Below are 16933 nucleotides of genomic sequence, written 5' to 3' on the forward strand. Positions count from 1 at the left end.
GTATGTACCTACTTATGAATACGTTTACATAACGCGCCGCGTGTAAATAAACAAGGAGCAAGTTAAGCGACTGTTTCCCCGTATTGAAACCTACACTACTATTTTCTTTATATATATGTGACTCATTAAGTCTGCTACAATGCTTTTGATTCATAGTCAATTTAAATACGGTTTATATTTTTCCGCACGCCATTGTAATCCAGTGCATGTGTACGTGTAGGTTATATACGAGAACTGACATCGATAGCAACAATTTTGTTATTATCGCTTCGCTGACGATATAGATCTTAACGATATCATACGGTCACCGGGCAAAATAAATGCCTAGATTTGTTTTATGCACTCAAATAAAGTGCATTGGGGGCAACACTTTAATTCATCGTGTTAAGATGATTAGTAACTATAGTTTCATGACAGTTTGCAAAGCCAAATTCACTACGGAACATATATATTTTTGTTATAAAGTAGAGCTGCAAGAAACTCCATAGCAAGAAACACTTAGGTACATAAACAGACATAATTATTATAAGAGATGTAATTTCAATATTACGGAGGCACTTAATCTAGAGAACTAAACATGTTATCATAATTATAGCACAGACAGTTTTTACCCTACGTTAACTCAAATTTTTGCAGTTATATATTTGTAGAATTAACCGTAATTAACTTTTTACAAATTTCTTATTATAATTTATATGAAGTATTATATTTTTCTTCTCAAAAATTAATTTACACAAATCTCTTACAGTGTATTCTTCGATCTCGTATACTAATAGGCCGGGAGATTACTTTAAAAGGAATACCTACGGTTTTTACAGAACCGGTTTCTAAGCAGCCATTCGTGATGTCTCTCGTTAGTCACAGTCACAGCCGCCTAAATTCCTAAGTGTTTGTCCTGTAAATAAGTTAAATCGATTCAATAGATCCGGGATAGGACAGTTACTGTTTTACAATCGAAAAATGGTTACGTGAGTCAACATCTCTAGGCATACTTAACAATACAATCAAGGCCAATGGTCAGAATTCTCATTCATTAACTTACAGTTCCAAATGTAACGTAACCATATAATATAATGTAATGTAACTATTTTTAATGATTCATAAGTATGTATACACTCGTAATAGTCTCAACTCTGAAGGCCCAATACTACTTTTCGATGCTTTCAAATATAATAATGACTCGAACGTAGCAACATTAGCGGATAAACTAGAATTGGTTTAGACACAATATAGACAAAACTTCATTTTTATTTGCTAGTTTTTACAACCAAAAACGAATAAAGGTGATTAAAAAAAATTGGCAAATCCTTTTAGTTTTAAAATCTAAGCACGTCATGTTTCATGTAAAGTGAATTACTAGCAAAAACATTTATCATTGTAGGTGTTATGAGTGAGTCAAGCAGCCATTAGAATTTTTAGTCATAACTATTCTAGTTTTGAATGTTTTTAACAAATTCAGATTTTCCATCTAGCAGATATTCAGACGCGGTATCCTGTCGCAATCGTCATATCGGAGTTTTAAGAAATATAATATTTCGTTTTTTACCCGATTGCAGAAGGAAGATTATTTTTTCTGATGTTGGTATGTATGTGGATTTATTGTGAACTGTAAATCCACATTAAAAGCTTAGAAATGTATGGTATTCTATGTTTGAAATATCTTCAATATATCGTAACAAAAATTTACTGATTACAAACATAGACAAAGGATTGAATAGATTGATTATTAATAAGGCGCGTTAGTCTCCTCAATATCAAGAGGTATAAATGATTGATAAAGTACCTACATATTAAACGGAGTACATTTAATCGTATTTATAAAGGGAAGATAGTTTTCAAGTCAAAATCACCTTTGCAGGAGTTCAAGGGACTTAAATCGATAATGGCTCATAAGGAAAACCGAGATGAAAACGCGCTCTTACTCGTATTTACTAACTAACCTAACCCACATTTCATACTAATAAGTGCAACGGAACTAAAAAGACGGGAAAACCACTCAGAAATTTCACTCGGGCTAGCAGGCAAGGCAATATTTAAAGTGTAGGTACTGCTACTGGCTAAATTTACTATAATGGATTTATACCTTAAGAAACATACAAACTGTTAGACAAACATTTTATGGGTCAGACTAACAAGTCTGAAGGGGGTCAAATCTTACTTCTATTTTTTGCAATTAAACGATAGATTAGAAATTAAGTATTCTGGGCTATAAATGCAACTTGAAGTCCGGAAAAATAATATATTATTGAGCTGATCTAACTATAGATCTTGTCGCTGACCATAGCAACTAGAATCACCGGAGTAACCCCACGACCAAGATATCCTCATCGTCGTTATTAGGCTCTTGTATTTATTTTGATTAACGCTACTATTCGTTTTAATACCAAAATAAATAAAAGTAAGTTTTCTATTCTCCAAATCTTATTTACATAAAATAGATTCTTTATTCCTGTTGATTTCTAGCTATCTAACGCGTCAACTATTAATAGCGGTATGTATAGAGGATGGTTTAAACGCCGGCACAAAGGCTCGAGGGGTAACATTAAACAGAGTGCTAGTTAAAGTCTCCAGCGTCCTCTTCAAGTAACTTTGTGCCTTGTATCATGATAGGGCATGCCCTAAAGTGCCCTAAGCGATATTTCTGTGATACAGCGTATAACTTATAAAGCAGTCGTCAACCCTTATATTTAACGTTACTGTAACACAGGAGGAGAAGGGTTTTCTTCTCAAAGTGAGTGAGGTTATAGCCATAGTCCACTGCACTGGTCGAGTGAGGATTTGAAGACTTTACACACCTTTAAGAACTTTTTTCAAGAACTTTCAGGTTTATACATACATAACCATAGGTTTATAAATGGAAACTGGACATTTATAATCAAGCTCATATAAAATAGAGCCCTGCGTAAGGTCGGGCACAAAGGCTTAGCTTTCCCTGGGCATTAATTTGGAACACCTCATACAAGTACCTACTATCTCTTGTTTACCACACTCTTCAAACCAAAGCTTAGCGCTTTCATTACGCAGAAATAAAATGCAACATATATAAAAGTCTTAAAAATAAAATAAAAATCAAGGGGTTGCACTCCGGGAGTGCCGGCAGAAGTGAAAACTTTCGAAACCTAACCTGAATAATAATAAATAAAAAATGAAATTGACACCCATTGACATATTTTGTTAGGCTGACACCGGATGACATGTTGACTTTTGCAGATTGTTTTACCGTCTTACGAATTTTCGATCAGGCCACGTGTCCTGACACGAGCTCAACATTTTTTACCCATCACAAAAAGTACAAAACGCCTCTAAAGATTTCACTTCAAAAATTCTAACATGGAGTACTAATCCTTTGTTAAAATGTTTCGCTACAGTTTACACCAGCGATTAGGAATTAACCAGTGATATTATAACACGAGATTATGTTATCCAATCAGAACTTGTTTCATGTCTTCAACAAAAAGAGGAAAACCACTGATGAGTAATATCTGTACCACGTAATTGATACATGTTTTATGTAGACAAATAATAAAACAGTTTTATCACGACAACGAGATTCAAATGCAATTGTATTGAAGCACTTTAATTTACAAAAGATGTTGCAATCTATAGATAGCTAATTTCTTTTTGATTCGCCATTTTATCTGTTTCGAAAAAAAAAATCAAAACAAAATAATGTTTTCATTTGTTTGTAAATTGGTACCGATTTTTTTTTATAATATAGGAGTAGCAGACGAGTCCACTAGCATACAGTCCACCTGATGGTAAGTGGCTACTGCCGCCCATGGACATCTGTAATCAACCCCAGATAGGATTAGATATTTCTACCTGAGGTCGGCCACATATGCGCCGCTACCCCTGAGGACTAAGCTGGAACGCCTCGGAAGAGTCTGTCTCCCTTGCCACACCCTTCAAACCGGAACACAGCAGCGCCTAACACTGCTGTTATTAGGTACAAATAGGTGTAGCGGTGGTGCCGCCGGAGTCGAACCACAAAGGGTTCTACCACCTTCACCTGTAACTATTTAGTCTTAACATTTGTATTATATATAGAAGAAAGGGGCGTAAGTTGAAAGCTGAAGTCGTTAGCTATGAGCTATGAGCGCTATAGCTACTTCTGAGCTTTTCTGCTTGAATTTAAAATAATCTTAGTGACACTGCTTGCTCTGCATTTACTTGAATGTACGTTTGAACTAACATTTACGATCTGAAATGTTAAATAACTTAAATACAATATGCTGCAATGTTTAATGTCCTCGTATACTACAAAGTGACATGTAGAGCAACAACTTGTATATCGATTCAGTTCTTATTTTTTATGCAAATCAAGGTCATAGTAACATTTACTTGCAGAGATGGAACTTATGATATTTCATATGTCGCGCAAAATACCTTTTTAAAACATTAAACCTTACAAACAAATTGTATGCGATTTTGCTGGATTGCAATAGAAGCACAAAACAAGATTTGTATTACCTACTAGGTAAATAAATACGTTATTAAGGGAAAGGTGCTTTTACGAGGAATTGCGACTAAGTCCTTAGGCGTAGCAACACTTCTGTGGCCTCAAGTAGAACTCCAATACCGACTGTCGTTGATTACAGATGTACATAGGCGACAGCGGCCACTTAACATCATAGTTTAATTGAATGCTCGTTTCCTACTTCTGTATTATAATTAAAAAATATATAAACGGTAGGTATAGGGTTGTCAAACGCCAGAATTTGACGGAAAATTTTGGATCTCGTGAATTTATCCAACTATTTTAAAACCCAACTTTTTTGCTTGATGTTTTTCAAAACCAAAACCAACTAACTATTGCACGCAGTCTAGAATAAGCACCGCGAGGCTGAGTGTACTGAACGGAACACTCACTCACTCATTCACTCACTCGCTCCCTCCCTCAGCACTTCAAAGAGCTGCATTTAAAAAGGCAGTCAGAAGTTAAGGACCAAATTACGCGGTATATATTTCACACAATCGATATTTTCTATACTTAGTTACTAACTATAGTGGTATGCGACAATATTCCTAACAATCTCTTCACATTACACTAAGTGATTATAAGCCTTGCCTAATAAAACTACTGATAACCATTGAGTAAATCTTGCGTAACTTATATAAATATAATTATATTATATATTGTGTACCAATAAATAAAACAATTGAAATGTCGATTTCTGATAAAAAAAATATTTTATCAAAGCATCGTGTATTTAATTTTTCGATGTTCCTGCTCCTAAGGGATTATAATAATTGGACGGCTAAATATATGGCAGATCATGAACATTTTTTTCCCAAACACGTGCTATATACCCGCCTAAAAATCTAAGATTCCTACTTAAACTAACATATATTATGCGATATAAACATATTGTGGTCTGATTTAAAGGGTATGGTACCAACTTAGTCCTCATGTAAAGCAATGCAAGTGTGAATCACCTTTATGACGGAGATGATGATGATGACTACTTAGTTGACTTAGCGTTAGGTGGAAAGTGTACTTGTTCTTTATTTCCAGTACAGAATACCACTACTACCAATAAAGTACATTTTATTTTCAGTTTGATCGAAATTCCAACACCGCTACTTTACGAGTCGCGATCGAAATGCAAGTGCATATTGAATACGTACTTTATGAAAGGAGGGATCCTGTGACGAATCACAAGTGTTTTGTATTACCATTCTCCAATCAACGTTGCTAGCTGGAACAAGTTTTTCATAAACAAATTGAATAGATAGGATCAACGCCGAACCCCGACAGAAACGCTCTATTGTCTGCGCCAACAATAGCAAAAAATTGCTTATGAGTTCGTGTCTTGACAAATATTGTAAAGATTCAATCGAGAGCAGTTTCGCAAAATGACAAGGTCGGACCTTCCCACTATTATTGAAATTCTTTTGCTGGTTTCCGAACATTTTTTCGGGAGAAAGTTCGATATGAATTAAATGTTATTTAGGTTGAATAAACTTACAATATATTAAAGTTTAACTATAAGATACAAATACTTATTATGACGTTTATAATACAGCGACAACTATTGTTACAATATTACAGAGTTAAAAGAAGTCTGTATAACATATTGTTCAGTAGTACCAAAACTGCTGAACAATTTGAATGTTATGTTGCAATATTAACAAGTACCACATGTAAAGCAAATTAATCCGAGAAATACGATCCTACGGGATAAAATAAAGTTGAAGACTTGTAACTTGATATGCCACGCGAGGACGGGGCACCAACATTTATTATAACAGAAGAAAACCACACAAATAATACAAAATATATCTCACTCTTCGTATAAAATCCACATATAGCGATTTCAAAGTGGAAACTGACATCAAAATGGAAATAAAAGAGCAAAGCCACAAATAAAACGGAGGAACGAGCTAATTTTTATCTAACATATCCTCGGACGTGGCTCGCGGTTACCGAGGAGCTATTTTCAGTTAATTTAAAATAGCTGGTTTGGATCAATATGTAAGCTGGATGGCTAGACAAAGGGATCTAAATCTAGTTATGTAATTGATGGTGGTGGAACTCTCACGTTCGCTTAGTGGCACCACTGCCACGCCTACATATTTCGGTTTTATATCAGCAGTGAAGCAATGCTTTGTTCCGATTTGAAGGGCAAATCACATTAACTTTTTCAGGGCATTCCATTTTAGTCCTGTGGAATCGTTGATTGCATTTTAATCGATTTCAAGTAGGATTCTTCATCCATTCATTAGGTTAGATTTACGTTGATAAAGTTAAGCAACACGGAACAGAGCATGTTCGTTGGATACATCTTGTATATAAAAATGTCTACACTTTAGTACTGTCTCTATTTCTTAGTTTCATAGATACAGTAATTAGACTTTTAATAAACACATTATTTATAATACAGATAAATTTGCACATTCGCTAAGATATCTACTGAAGATTGTTTGTTAATTTTCTCAGAGCTCAGCTGCATGCTGAGTGACTCGTAGCATAAAATTGAATTGATTGATAACACTTCTACACACAGCGACAGATACTTATTTTATAGTCTGTTCAATGACGAATCTCATCCGTTAATTAATTCTTTGATACAATATATCCTGCACGCCATCTAATAGGGCATAGTACTGTGTAGTAATTATCTCGTTTCTCGAAATAATCATGGTTTAGAACATTAACTACTTTGTTCTTCAACATCCGTACTCAGTTGAAAGTTCAGTCCACTTTGACAGTACCTACGACACCAATTGCTATAATGATTTTCTAGCATTGAGTTTCTAAAAGTTTGACAAGCAAAGTAAGAAATCAAACAAAGGCTTAATAATTTGTATACTTAGTCACAGTCACGTTTTTCCTGAAATTGTTGAGGCCAATGACTTTCCAACTCAGGCCGTATCTATATTCAACTTGCATCCAGATATCATTGTCATAGATACTACTAATAATTCTTATAGTATATGTCAGCAATACAGATAAGTTAATACGGTGAACGTGTGTACGATTATCACAATTATCGTAAGGATTAAGTATTACGTATGCATCTGCCGACTGTCGATTATCTATCGATCCGCAAGAATACATTCTATACAAATTCTTATACCTACGTATATTCCATTATAATATTCCTTAGTTACCATAGACCTAAATATAACATGTATGGTACTTTACGAACGTAACTATGTAGAGTCAATACATGTTAAAGACCAAATTATATATTATATCATAAACAAAACAATCGGCCTCCAAAATTATTGTGATCTAACATTAGACCTAATGCTGACCACAATTTTATTCTTAAAAAATACAATTGTCTCTAGAATACATAACAAACTACCATTGTTAAATTTGAAACCCAAATAATTTTCTAATTTCCTCTCTTTCTTCAGATTTAAATACTTATGCAGATCCACATTTTATTTATTCGTCAAAGGTTCACATACCTCATACTCTCGAGATACGCAGATTTTGGATCATCCAAACAATATTTCGTACAAGTAAGTGGAAGCTAAAGCACATCGTATAATCATCGCTCAAATAGGTTCCACTTCGAAGCTTCCAACAGTTTATCTGATAAAACAAAGAAGTGACCGGAACTGACCCGTAAAAATCAACTCAGACTTGCGAAATTGGGTTCCGTACCACATCGTAAGGTAAGTGTATCTTTCTTGTGTTATGTATTAACTTTGTCCGCAAACCAAAAAAAATATAGTTACCCAAAATAACATTATTTATTTCTTTCACATTAGGATATTTACCACGAGCATGACTGACACTTTGTTTTTATAACTTGTCTCACTTCAACTTAGCACTACAATCACACCAAGTTAAACGGTTGTAGGTATTAACAATTTCTATATAGCAAAAACGCAATAGTGAGTTTATTATTTCTCAAAAGATTTTAATCCCTTTAAAAATAGGAGAGACGGCGGCTTAGCTTCCTTTTTGACTGGAACCGAAATAGTTGGTGCTCTCCTAATCAAGCTCTGAGTGGCCGGATGGGTTGAGTCAAGTACGAACATGTTCAATCTAGCCGTTTACGGCCTTGGCTCTGTTAAATACCTACAAAGATATATTAAGCTTGATAAAGTACTATCGGAAATCGGAACAGCGCTACATATTAAATATACTGACATAACTGACATTTGACGACTCGCGTGGCGGAGCGGCGACCATACCGGCCTGACGCGCAAAGGGTCCCGGGTTCGATCCCCGGCCAGACAGATGTCTAAATGATGAATTTAGATTTCTGTTTCTGGGTCTGGGTGTTTGTGTATTTGTCTATGTGTGTGTCCATGGCACCCATGACACAGGGAATCCTAGTGTGGGGCTGTGAGTGTAAAAAGCGTTTATTATTATTATCATTATAATGAATTACGTCGGTGGTTTTAGTCTAATGTAATATTTTCTATTAAAAAAACTAAACATTTTTCTAAATATATCTAATGATAATATCAGAAACATAATGTCAAACTACTTAGGAATTAGATTATGTAAATTTAAATGTATAGCCTTCATCCAACAAAGAATCAAGTATGAAACATTTTGATTCGTTCCCTACGCTGTTGCTTATGGAATTGATCAGAATCAGAATCAGAATCAAAAATTACTTTGCCTTGCGTTGCTACTCATGAAAATCCTCGCATAAATTAGGCAAGCAGGATAAATCCGCCACAATTGATCTTAAATTGTACTTGACCGCGAATTAAAACATAGTAACATGAATATGTATGAACAATAACTAAAGGACAAGAAAAGTGGTCAAACTCTTAATTCGGCCACAAGTGCACCTTACACTACTCCATCCTTCAGGAAAATCCCAAAGGGGAATCAATACGTCTCTTATCTATTGTTTGTATCCATCCACTAGTTTCCCAGCTCCCAATAGCTACTTCAATCACGTAATAAAAAGATACACAGAAATGATTTATACGTAAATAAAGAAATATCTATCGAACAAATAAATATTAATGCCTACTTAGTATTTAAATAGATTACAACAATGAGTTCATTTAAATATTTTAGGTATATAGGTAGGTATTAAAATTCTTTAAAGTTGAAGTAATAACATGTTTGTTTCTACGATGATTCATTCAGTTCTACTTGAATTGTTAGCGCTTGCAACAGTTTCAATGCATAAAATGTATCAATGAATACCTAGTTTTACGGAAACGAACAGCCCACATTATTCAAGTTCTTTATTATATCTAATTATGGATTATAGGTATATTATGATTTGTAGGTGGTTGTGATACTACTATGACATACAAATACAGTATACAGTACAAAATGTATACGTTTACTGAAGTTATTTCTGAACCCTAAGTGCATTATGTGGCTCATATAAAAACCTTTACTTAAAAATCCCTTATGACGAAATATGGGTTAGTCCCATCTCTGGATGAATAAGGAGTTGCATAACCGCATAACCGATTGTTATTAAATTTTCTACAAATGTTGTCATGAGTTCAGGTAAGGACCTTTTATCCTGAAAAAAGTTCCTGATGGATAGATAAAAAAAATATGTTGCCACTTCCCAATCGATGTCATCGACCTCTGACCGCGAGCGAAACCGCATGTAAAAGCTAATTTATTATAGTATTAACTGTTATTATTAATTATTTCTGGGAGGAAACTATTGTCCATTTTCACTTTACGTTAATAACTTTTCATAATATTTTCCTGATACTAGTACATGAAATACACAAGCTAAATCACTTTACAATTAAATTATATCTGTAAAATATGCGTAAACGTGGATATTTTCAGATTAAAGATACATTTCCGTTAATGAATATTAATTTTAAATCAGATACTTATTTCATAGTTGATCTCACTGCTATTCATACATAATGTTACGTAAAATTGCACCTGTTTCCCTTTGCAAAGACAGTTGGTTGCTCATTGCTACTTGGTGAAAACCAACATCCTTATATCATCATAAATATAAATAGTCTGAAACAAAGGAATTACGAACATTTTTATTTTTTGTTTGTCAACCGATATTATTTCTTTGTTAGTTAGATAGCTACTGACAAGCTTTGAGGTGCTTTTCCTCCAGCGACGTGTAAGATAGCTAAGTTATAGATGAGCGTTAAGTCCACCTATAGCATTACTTGATATTTCTCGTTTCAATTAAATTAGTACTGGTAAAAATGGGTCCAAAACTTACGTTTTTAATGTGCAGGAATATAAGTTAAGGATCCGCAGCAACATTTTCATAGAACATCTCACTTGATTAACTTGGTGGAAACAATCAAATTGTTTTAGGGATTAGCTTCGACCTCTCTTACCGCTTTATTACTGGTAGAAAATCACCCTTAGTATTTTATTGATAAAGTCCTTAAAATATATCTATAATGATTATGGTCAAATTTCGACCACCAGGTGATAACTCATTATTTATTGAGAATAAAATTGTGGACACAATTTGGTCAAAATCTCAACGCTTTAGGAGTCCGATACTCTCCTACTAACAATACTCCTAGTGTTTTTGATTAAATCACCAAACACGTGCTTTCGCGAAACATTTTAGACATTGTTTTGAGATGACCAAAAAAATTGCTAATCTGAGTCAATACCGTCACGAGGAACATCCACTCAAAAAGCCGTTTAAAAACAATGGCTAATGCAATTACACAGCGAATCGTTTTACTTGAGCGCCTGTTACAGATGACGCGCACAGACTTCCGGTGGGAAAAATTCTCAACCTGTTATAAAGACGATATCCCGAACTTGGGTGGCATTGTGATGATTAACTTTTAACATTTATGTTTTCGATGTATCGATCTTTTGTATTACTTCTTTATTGATCTAATAAACACAGCAAATATTCGTATTTTTATGGACAACATAACTCTATACATAACTTATCAATTCTTTATATGGAACTAATGATATTTTATTACCATCTATGTATTTATTAGGTATAACATTTATGTATAGAAGATTACTATGTTACACAACAACCCAAAAAAAATTCACCATTAATATTTGTATAATAGCTTCTTTACATAATATTATATGGTGCTAATGACCAAAGTAATTGCAGATAGTGTAATAAGTCATATGTTCATGTGTAAGCATTATGAGTTTATTTGCTTATGTAAGTCTACTATGTAAAAGCCTAACATTACCTACATTAAATCACTAATGAAAACATTAAACAGATTTTTTAATCTACATATTAAATTAGATTATAGCTGTATATAATATTTCCGGATGTCATAACATTCCAAGAGGTGATTCCAAATGAATAGTTACTATTGCGTCACAATTAATTTATTTGCATAATACTAATTTAATTACATCCCAACATGATTACTATATTAAAATATCTTGTGTACTATATTAAAATATATGTTCATAATGAAACATTAATACAATAATGCAATCATTTTGTGGCAGACATTGTTTCATATTTGTATTTCAATCAACACTAATTGTGTAGAAGCTGGGTTATTCCATGTAAAGTATATCCTGTATATGTGAATATATCCTAATTATGTACTTCAATATTTAATAAGTTCTCAACAGGTTTATATTGATATGAAAAAAGTTTTTGTTATCAAAATAAAAAAGAGACACTGTAGCACACTTTTATGTGCACCCTGCAAATACTCAGTATTAAAATCTTAAATCAATTGTGGGTGCTCACCACACCCTTTAGATAAAATAGCCGACTTGCACTTTAAAATCAATGTTGTAGAGTTACTTTCTTAGTTCTTAGTTTAACCATCCATCATTACTTAATTTTTCTTTTGTACTTAAGAAAGGACACTCGTCAGGGACAAATTGAGTCCTAGCGGAAATTTTCACCAAATATTTCTTACATTCTGAATTTGATACTTATTTCATAGATATCCAGACAATTACTTATGATAGATACAATTGTCAAAAATCACCCGACGGTAAATGTAGATAGGATTAGTGTATATTTGTAACAGAGGATGATTTTGTTCACGAAGGGGAAATCGAAGCCCCCATTACAAAGGCCTCATAGGCAGACCTGTGACAAATTCTAACCAGATCAACTTGCTTATGGACATGTTGCTATCCTGAGGTCTAATTGGTAACACCTCATAAATGAATCACTTTTCAATAACCATTCGCTAGAACACTCCTACACTGCGTTACACATGTTACGGCAATAAATTGTCTCTGTATGGGATTATAATTACATTACTTATTATAATGTAATGCATTGATTTCTTTTATTTATTAGCAAACATTGCAAACTTGATTCAAAATTACCATAAACATTAATGTAAATAATAACTGTAAATGGTGTTACCACTATCACACCTGATTTTGATTCTACAACATATGTGACATAACCTATATTGATATTGATATGTAAATATTTTTGATGCAGTTTCCATATTGAATAACAAAAAATAACTTGCAACAAAGTTCATTTGGTGTTATTCACATTGATAAGAAAGAAGTGGCTACATTGTGGACATGTTTATAAACATTCAGCTTATAATTAGGAAATGATTTATTATGATCTTGCTAAGTGGATGAAATACACTTCACTACAAATAAAAGTAGATTGTATAGATGAAGATAATAAAAGTAAACGATGGGCTATCAAAGCACATTCTTGTTGTTGTGGCATGCAAATGATAACAAAACGTTTAATATTATGTTGCCATCCATCAACAAATGTAATCATAGTGTTATTCAATTAGCGCTCAAGTCATTTGCCGTCGTGTAGTGCGTATAAAAATGGCAAAACTTACAGTAAACGGAGTTACAAGTTAGTCCTTCGAATCCACGAGCAACATTATTTATAAACATTTCATGGTGCAAGGCAGCCGGTGAATTTGTCGCGTAATCAGCTGATAACGTGATTTGAGCGACGGCGTACGGCTCCACACGACAGACGCATGCTTACATTCGTCCCGAAATCAATTAGCTGACGCTACGTAGGGCTCCGCCGCTCCGCGAGGCGACAGCGCGTGCACCGCGATGTGACTGCCCAGTGGACGTGCCACCCGCCACTGCGCAGCACGATGCACAAAATCGAATACCATTACTTATTCACCCATGCCAGATTACACCCGAGTGCGCCACATTCTACATGCGCAGACAACCTTTCCTTAACCACTACGGCCACACTCACCGTCGCTTTCCATTGTCGCGATTGCGAGCACGACGCACCGTGTAAACAACCGATCCACATAATAAAACAAAATGGAAGTCCGCCTCGCCCGCACCGAGACGAGAAATTTTATGAGCGCCCGACACCTCTCAAGTTGTAAAACGTTGTTACTATCCTATCGTAGTATTTTAGCAGCCCCCCACCAATTTATTATCTGCCTGCTCTGCACACGAATCGTTCACGATCACAAAGAAATTTGTCCACTAATTGCACTGAAACACCACGGATCAAATACTCAGATCGCGATTAGCACGAAATTTAATGTCCAATTGAAAATAATAATCATTGAAGCATTTGACATCCCGAGACACAACACCCACACCAAAAAATTCTACATGGCGACTGGCCTGGCCTGGCCCATAATAATTTCCACTCGAACGTATTCCCATTTCGCTCGTTCACCATTCATTTAATTATTTCTCAATACGCGTGAGAGGGACAGAAACATATAAATATTTCCTATGTATGAATAGAATCGGTGTTGTGAAGTGTCCCTCCCCGTCGCTGCCCGAAACTGAGTTGAATGGACCCGAGACGCGCTCAACTATTGGATCGATGATGGTCACGTGACACAAATATGTCGAGCTTGATATTTGTGGCGCGAACATTTGAATTGTATTGTTCATTCTAAACGATATTATTCAAAGAACCTTTCAATAGAATAATTCGTAGAAATTGAAACGTTTTACGATTATACCGTTAACTAGAGTATTAAATATGTAATTAAAACGTGTTTTTACATCGTAAAACCAATAAGATACTTTATTTAAGACCCGCTAATCGAAGACAAAAATTAGAACTCCATAATTAAAATTCCATGTAACAATTAAAAGATAGTTCGTTGCCATCATAGGTTGCCATAATGATGAAATAATCAGCATTAAGAAGATAATAAATTATTATTATGTATTATAGATACTGTTATTAGTGGTTGGTCAATTTAATGTTATAAATTCACGTATTACGGGACTGGGAGCATTAACTATTTCTTACGGAACCATTACTGAACATATGACGACGCTGCGCCAATATTTAATGACACAACATGTACTATACCAGCGTTTCTCAACCTTTTTCAGTCCACGGACCCTTAGGAAATCAAGCACATTTTTCACGGACCCCCTTAATAAACTGAAGAGCAAAAAAAAACGTGCTTAGATCACGTTTTACTAATAAAACTGGTTTGCTGATTTTTCGTTTTGCGGCCCTTTTGCATTTAATGAGCAATTTATGTATAGTCCGGAGATGACACCGCGGACCCCCATACATATACTCGCGGACCCCCAGGACCCCCCATATTATATGTTTTCTACGTTAGGACAGCTGCATTCGACGTTAGATAATTTTGAAATTTGCATCACGGAAAATAAGCATAAGAGCATTAAATCTCATTAAAAATATTTTTTTTTAAGAACCAAGCTACCCTTAAATTTAGGAAAGCTATGTTAATAATAGATTACTATAATGTTAATGTACAATACCACTGAAAACTAAGTTACATTCTATATAATTATATTTACAGTAACCTTTTTTTTCATTAAGTTGGCTACCCGAATTTTACCAAGGATGATTCCACTTAGGACTTCCTAATTGCATTCAAAGAAACACTTGCAAGGTCGTATTTGTCAGTAAAGCTACATGTTTTTTCTCTTGTATAATAAAAAAAAATTGAACTTCTTGTGTATTTACATCATTACTTCATCTACATATTTCGATCTTGTTAGTACAATCCTAGTGTATTGTACTCAATAAAAATAAAACTAATATGGTACTGTTCCAGAACTATTGTTATGAAACATATGTACGAGTTGAAGTGATTACTAAATTGATGCATTGTGTTTGTACTTTTTATATTAAAGTCATATTTTATTTTGTTTTCGTTCATTTATGTCAACCGTCCCTCTACTACAGACTCATATACTATATTTACATATACTTCCATTTATTTTTTTTCCTTTATTACTGAACCAGAATAAAGTTAAGGGAATGTAAAATAAAGGTCAATAGGCTTTAAATAATTATTTATTGTGTACGAAAATATATCCTACTTACTTAAAATTAAGTAAAGACTATTTAACTTACTGTCAGTCAATAGACATGTAAGGTTAAATAAAGATTTATAGTGTGCAAGAGAACTTTATAACTATATTATATTGAGAATGTATCATTTTAAAGAAGTTATAACATAAGCATAATTATTAATTACAAATAAAGTTTTTTTTATCTTTGAAGCAAAAGTTGCCACTTAATTTCACTGGACGCTTTAAAATTTTAATCACTCTAATACTGCACAATAACTTGTTTCTAATAAGCATAGTTTTTACCTAAAGCAATTTATATTTAAACATAATTTACTCGAGACTAATTTGTTATGTGCTGATAAATGTTACAACAAAACATTGGAAATTATTTTTGACTTTTATTACTGATTTAAGTTATATGCCAAGGCCAAAAACAGAAACAATGCAGTACATTGTTTTATTTTCCCAGCGAACAGTGCAAGAGCCATCGGTGTTGTTGTCCCAAAAACAAGAAGATGCCGTATGGAGTCCTGCGCCATTCTTCTGCATAATTGTGCAAGTTACTGAAATTACAACCATTGATTATCAAAAAACATAAGCAAAACGTACAATAGAAGTAGTTATTTTAAATAAGGAATGTGACCAGTATACAGTGTTGCTACTATGAAGAATTACTTTTCAAGGTTTCTTATTGGCTTGATTCCTTATGTTAATTTTTAAACAAAATATGAGATAATGATTCACAATTCACACCCCAAAAGTACTGATCAAAAAGTTTTGCATGTAAATGGATGAAATATTACTAGGAACCATGCGAATACCATGCCGGTATTCTAAGTATGTTGCAAACCTACCTATATATTTATAAGGCTTTTGTAACTTTGTCAATTGTCCCAAACAAGATTCTACCACAGCCGAAGTCCATTGATTTACTTTGTTGTGTTGATAAGCGGTACCACCAATTGAATTTTCAATAGCTTCTTTTATAATGTTGCTCACATCGTCGACGATGAATTGATTCTGAAACACGTCATGCCGAGGTAAATAACAATCAATACCCACTTTCTCTTACCGTATTGCAGATATAGGAAACTTACTTCCTCAGTTAGATCGTTACACTCCTTCACCTCCATAATTTAAATATAACTATTTCGGACTGTATTTAATTAGGTAGTTGGTATCTAGAAAATATAAAAACAATAAAATTTGACGCTACGCTTAGAACTCAAACACCCAAATTGACATAATTTATTTGACGTTTTCAATTTT

At 33.9% G+C, this 16933-nt stretch overlaps 2 protein-coding genes across 5 annotated transcripts in view; both read right to left on the reverse strand.

Annotated features, from left to right (window-relative positions):
* The window catches only part of cic (Putative transcription factor capicua), a 34404-nt gene extending 20272 nt beyond the window's left edge, over positions 1 to 14132 (reverse strand). For 3 of the 4 annotated variants that reach the window (XM_073077196.1, XM_073077197.1, XM_073077194.1), the window contains exon 1: positions 13605 to 14132. The gene's annotated coding sequence lies outside the window, so the exon portion shown is untranslated. Of the gene's footprint in view, positions 1 to 13221; positions 13585 to 13604 lie in introns of those variants that run through there. The other variant, XM_073077195.1, reaches the window with a different exon arrangement.
* A 1517-nt stretch (positions 14133 to 15649) lies between these two features.
* On the reverse strand, positions 15650 to 16922 carry Dlc90F (dynein light chain 90F). The gene is made up of 3 exons (XM_073077208.1): positions 16762 to 16922; positions 16519 to 16684; positions 15650 to 16227 (listed from the first exon to the last, which is right to left on the reverse strand). Exons 1-3 carry the CDS (start codon positions 16795 to 16797, stop codon positions 16079 to 16081), a joined length of 351 nt encoding a protein of 116 aa, XP_072933309.1. The 5' UTR covers positions 16798 to 16922; the 3' UTR covers positions 15650 to 16078.
* Between the last annotated feature and the right edge of the window lie 11 nt (positions 16923 to 16933).

Source organism: Epargyreus clarus, unplaced genomic scaffold (genome assembly GCF_041222505.1).
Source record: "Epargyreus clarus isolate Ecla_fem2 unplaced genomic scaffold, WU_Ecla_fem_2.2 ptg000010l, whole genome shotgun sequence".
In the NCBI taxonomy this organism is placed as follows: domain Eukaryota; kingdom Metazoa; phylum Arthropoda; class Insecta; order Lepidoptera; family Hesperiidae; genus Epargyreus; species Epargyreus clarus.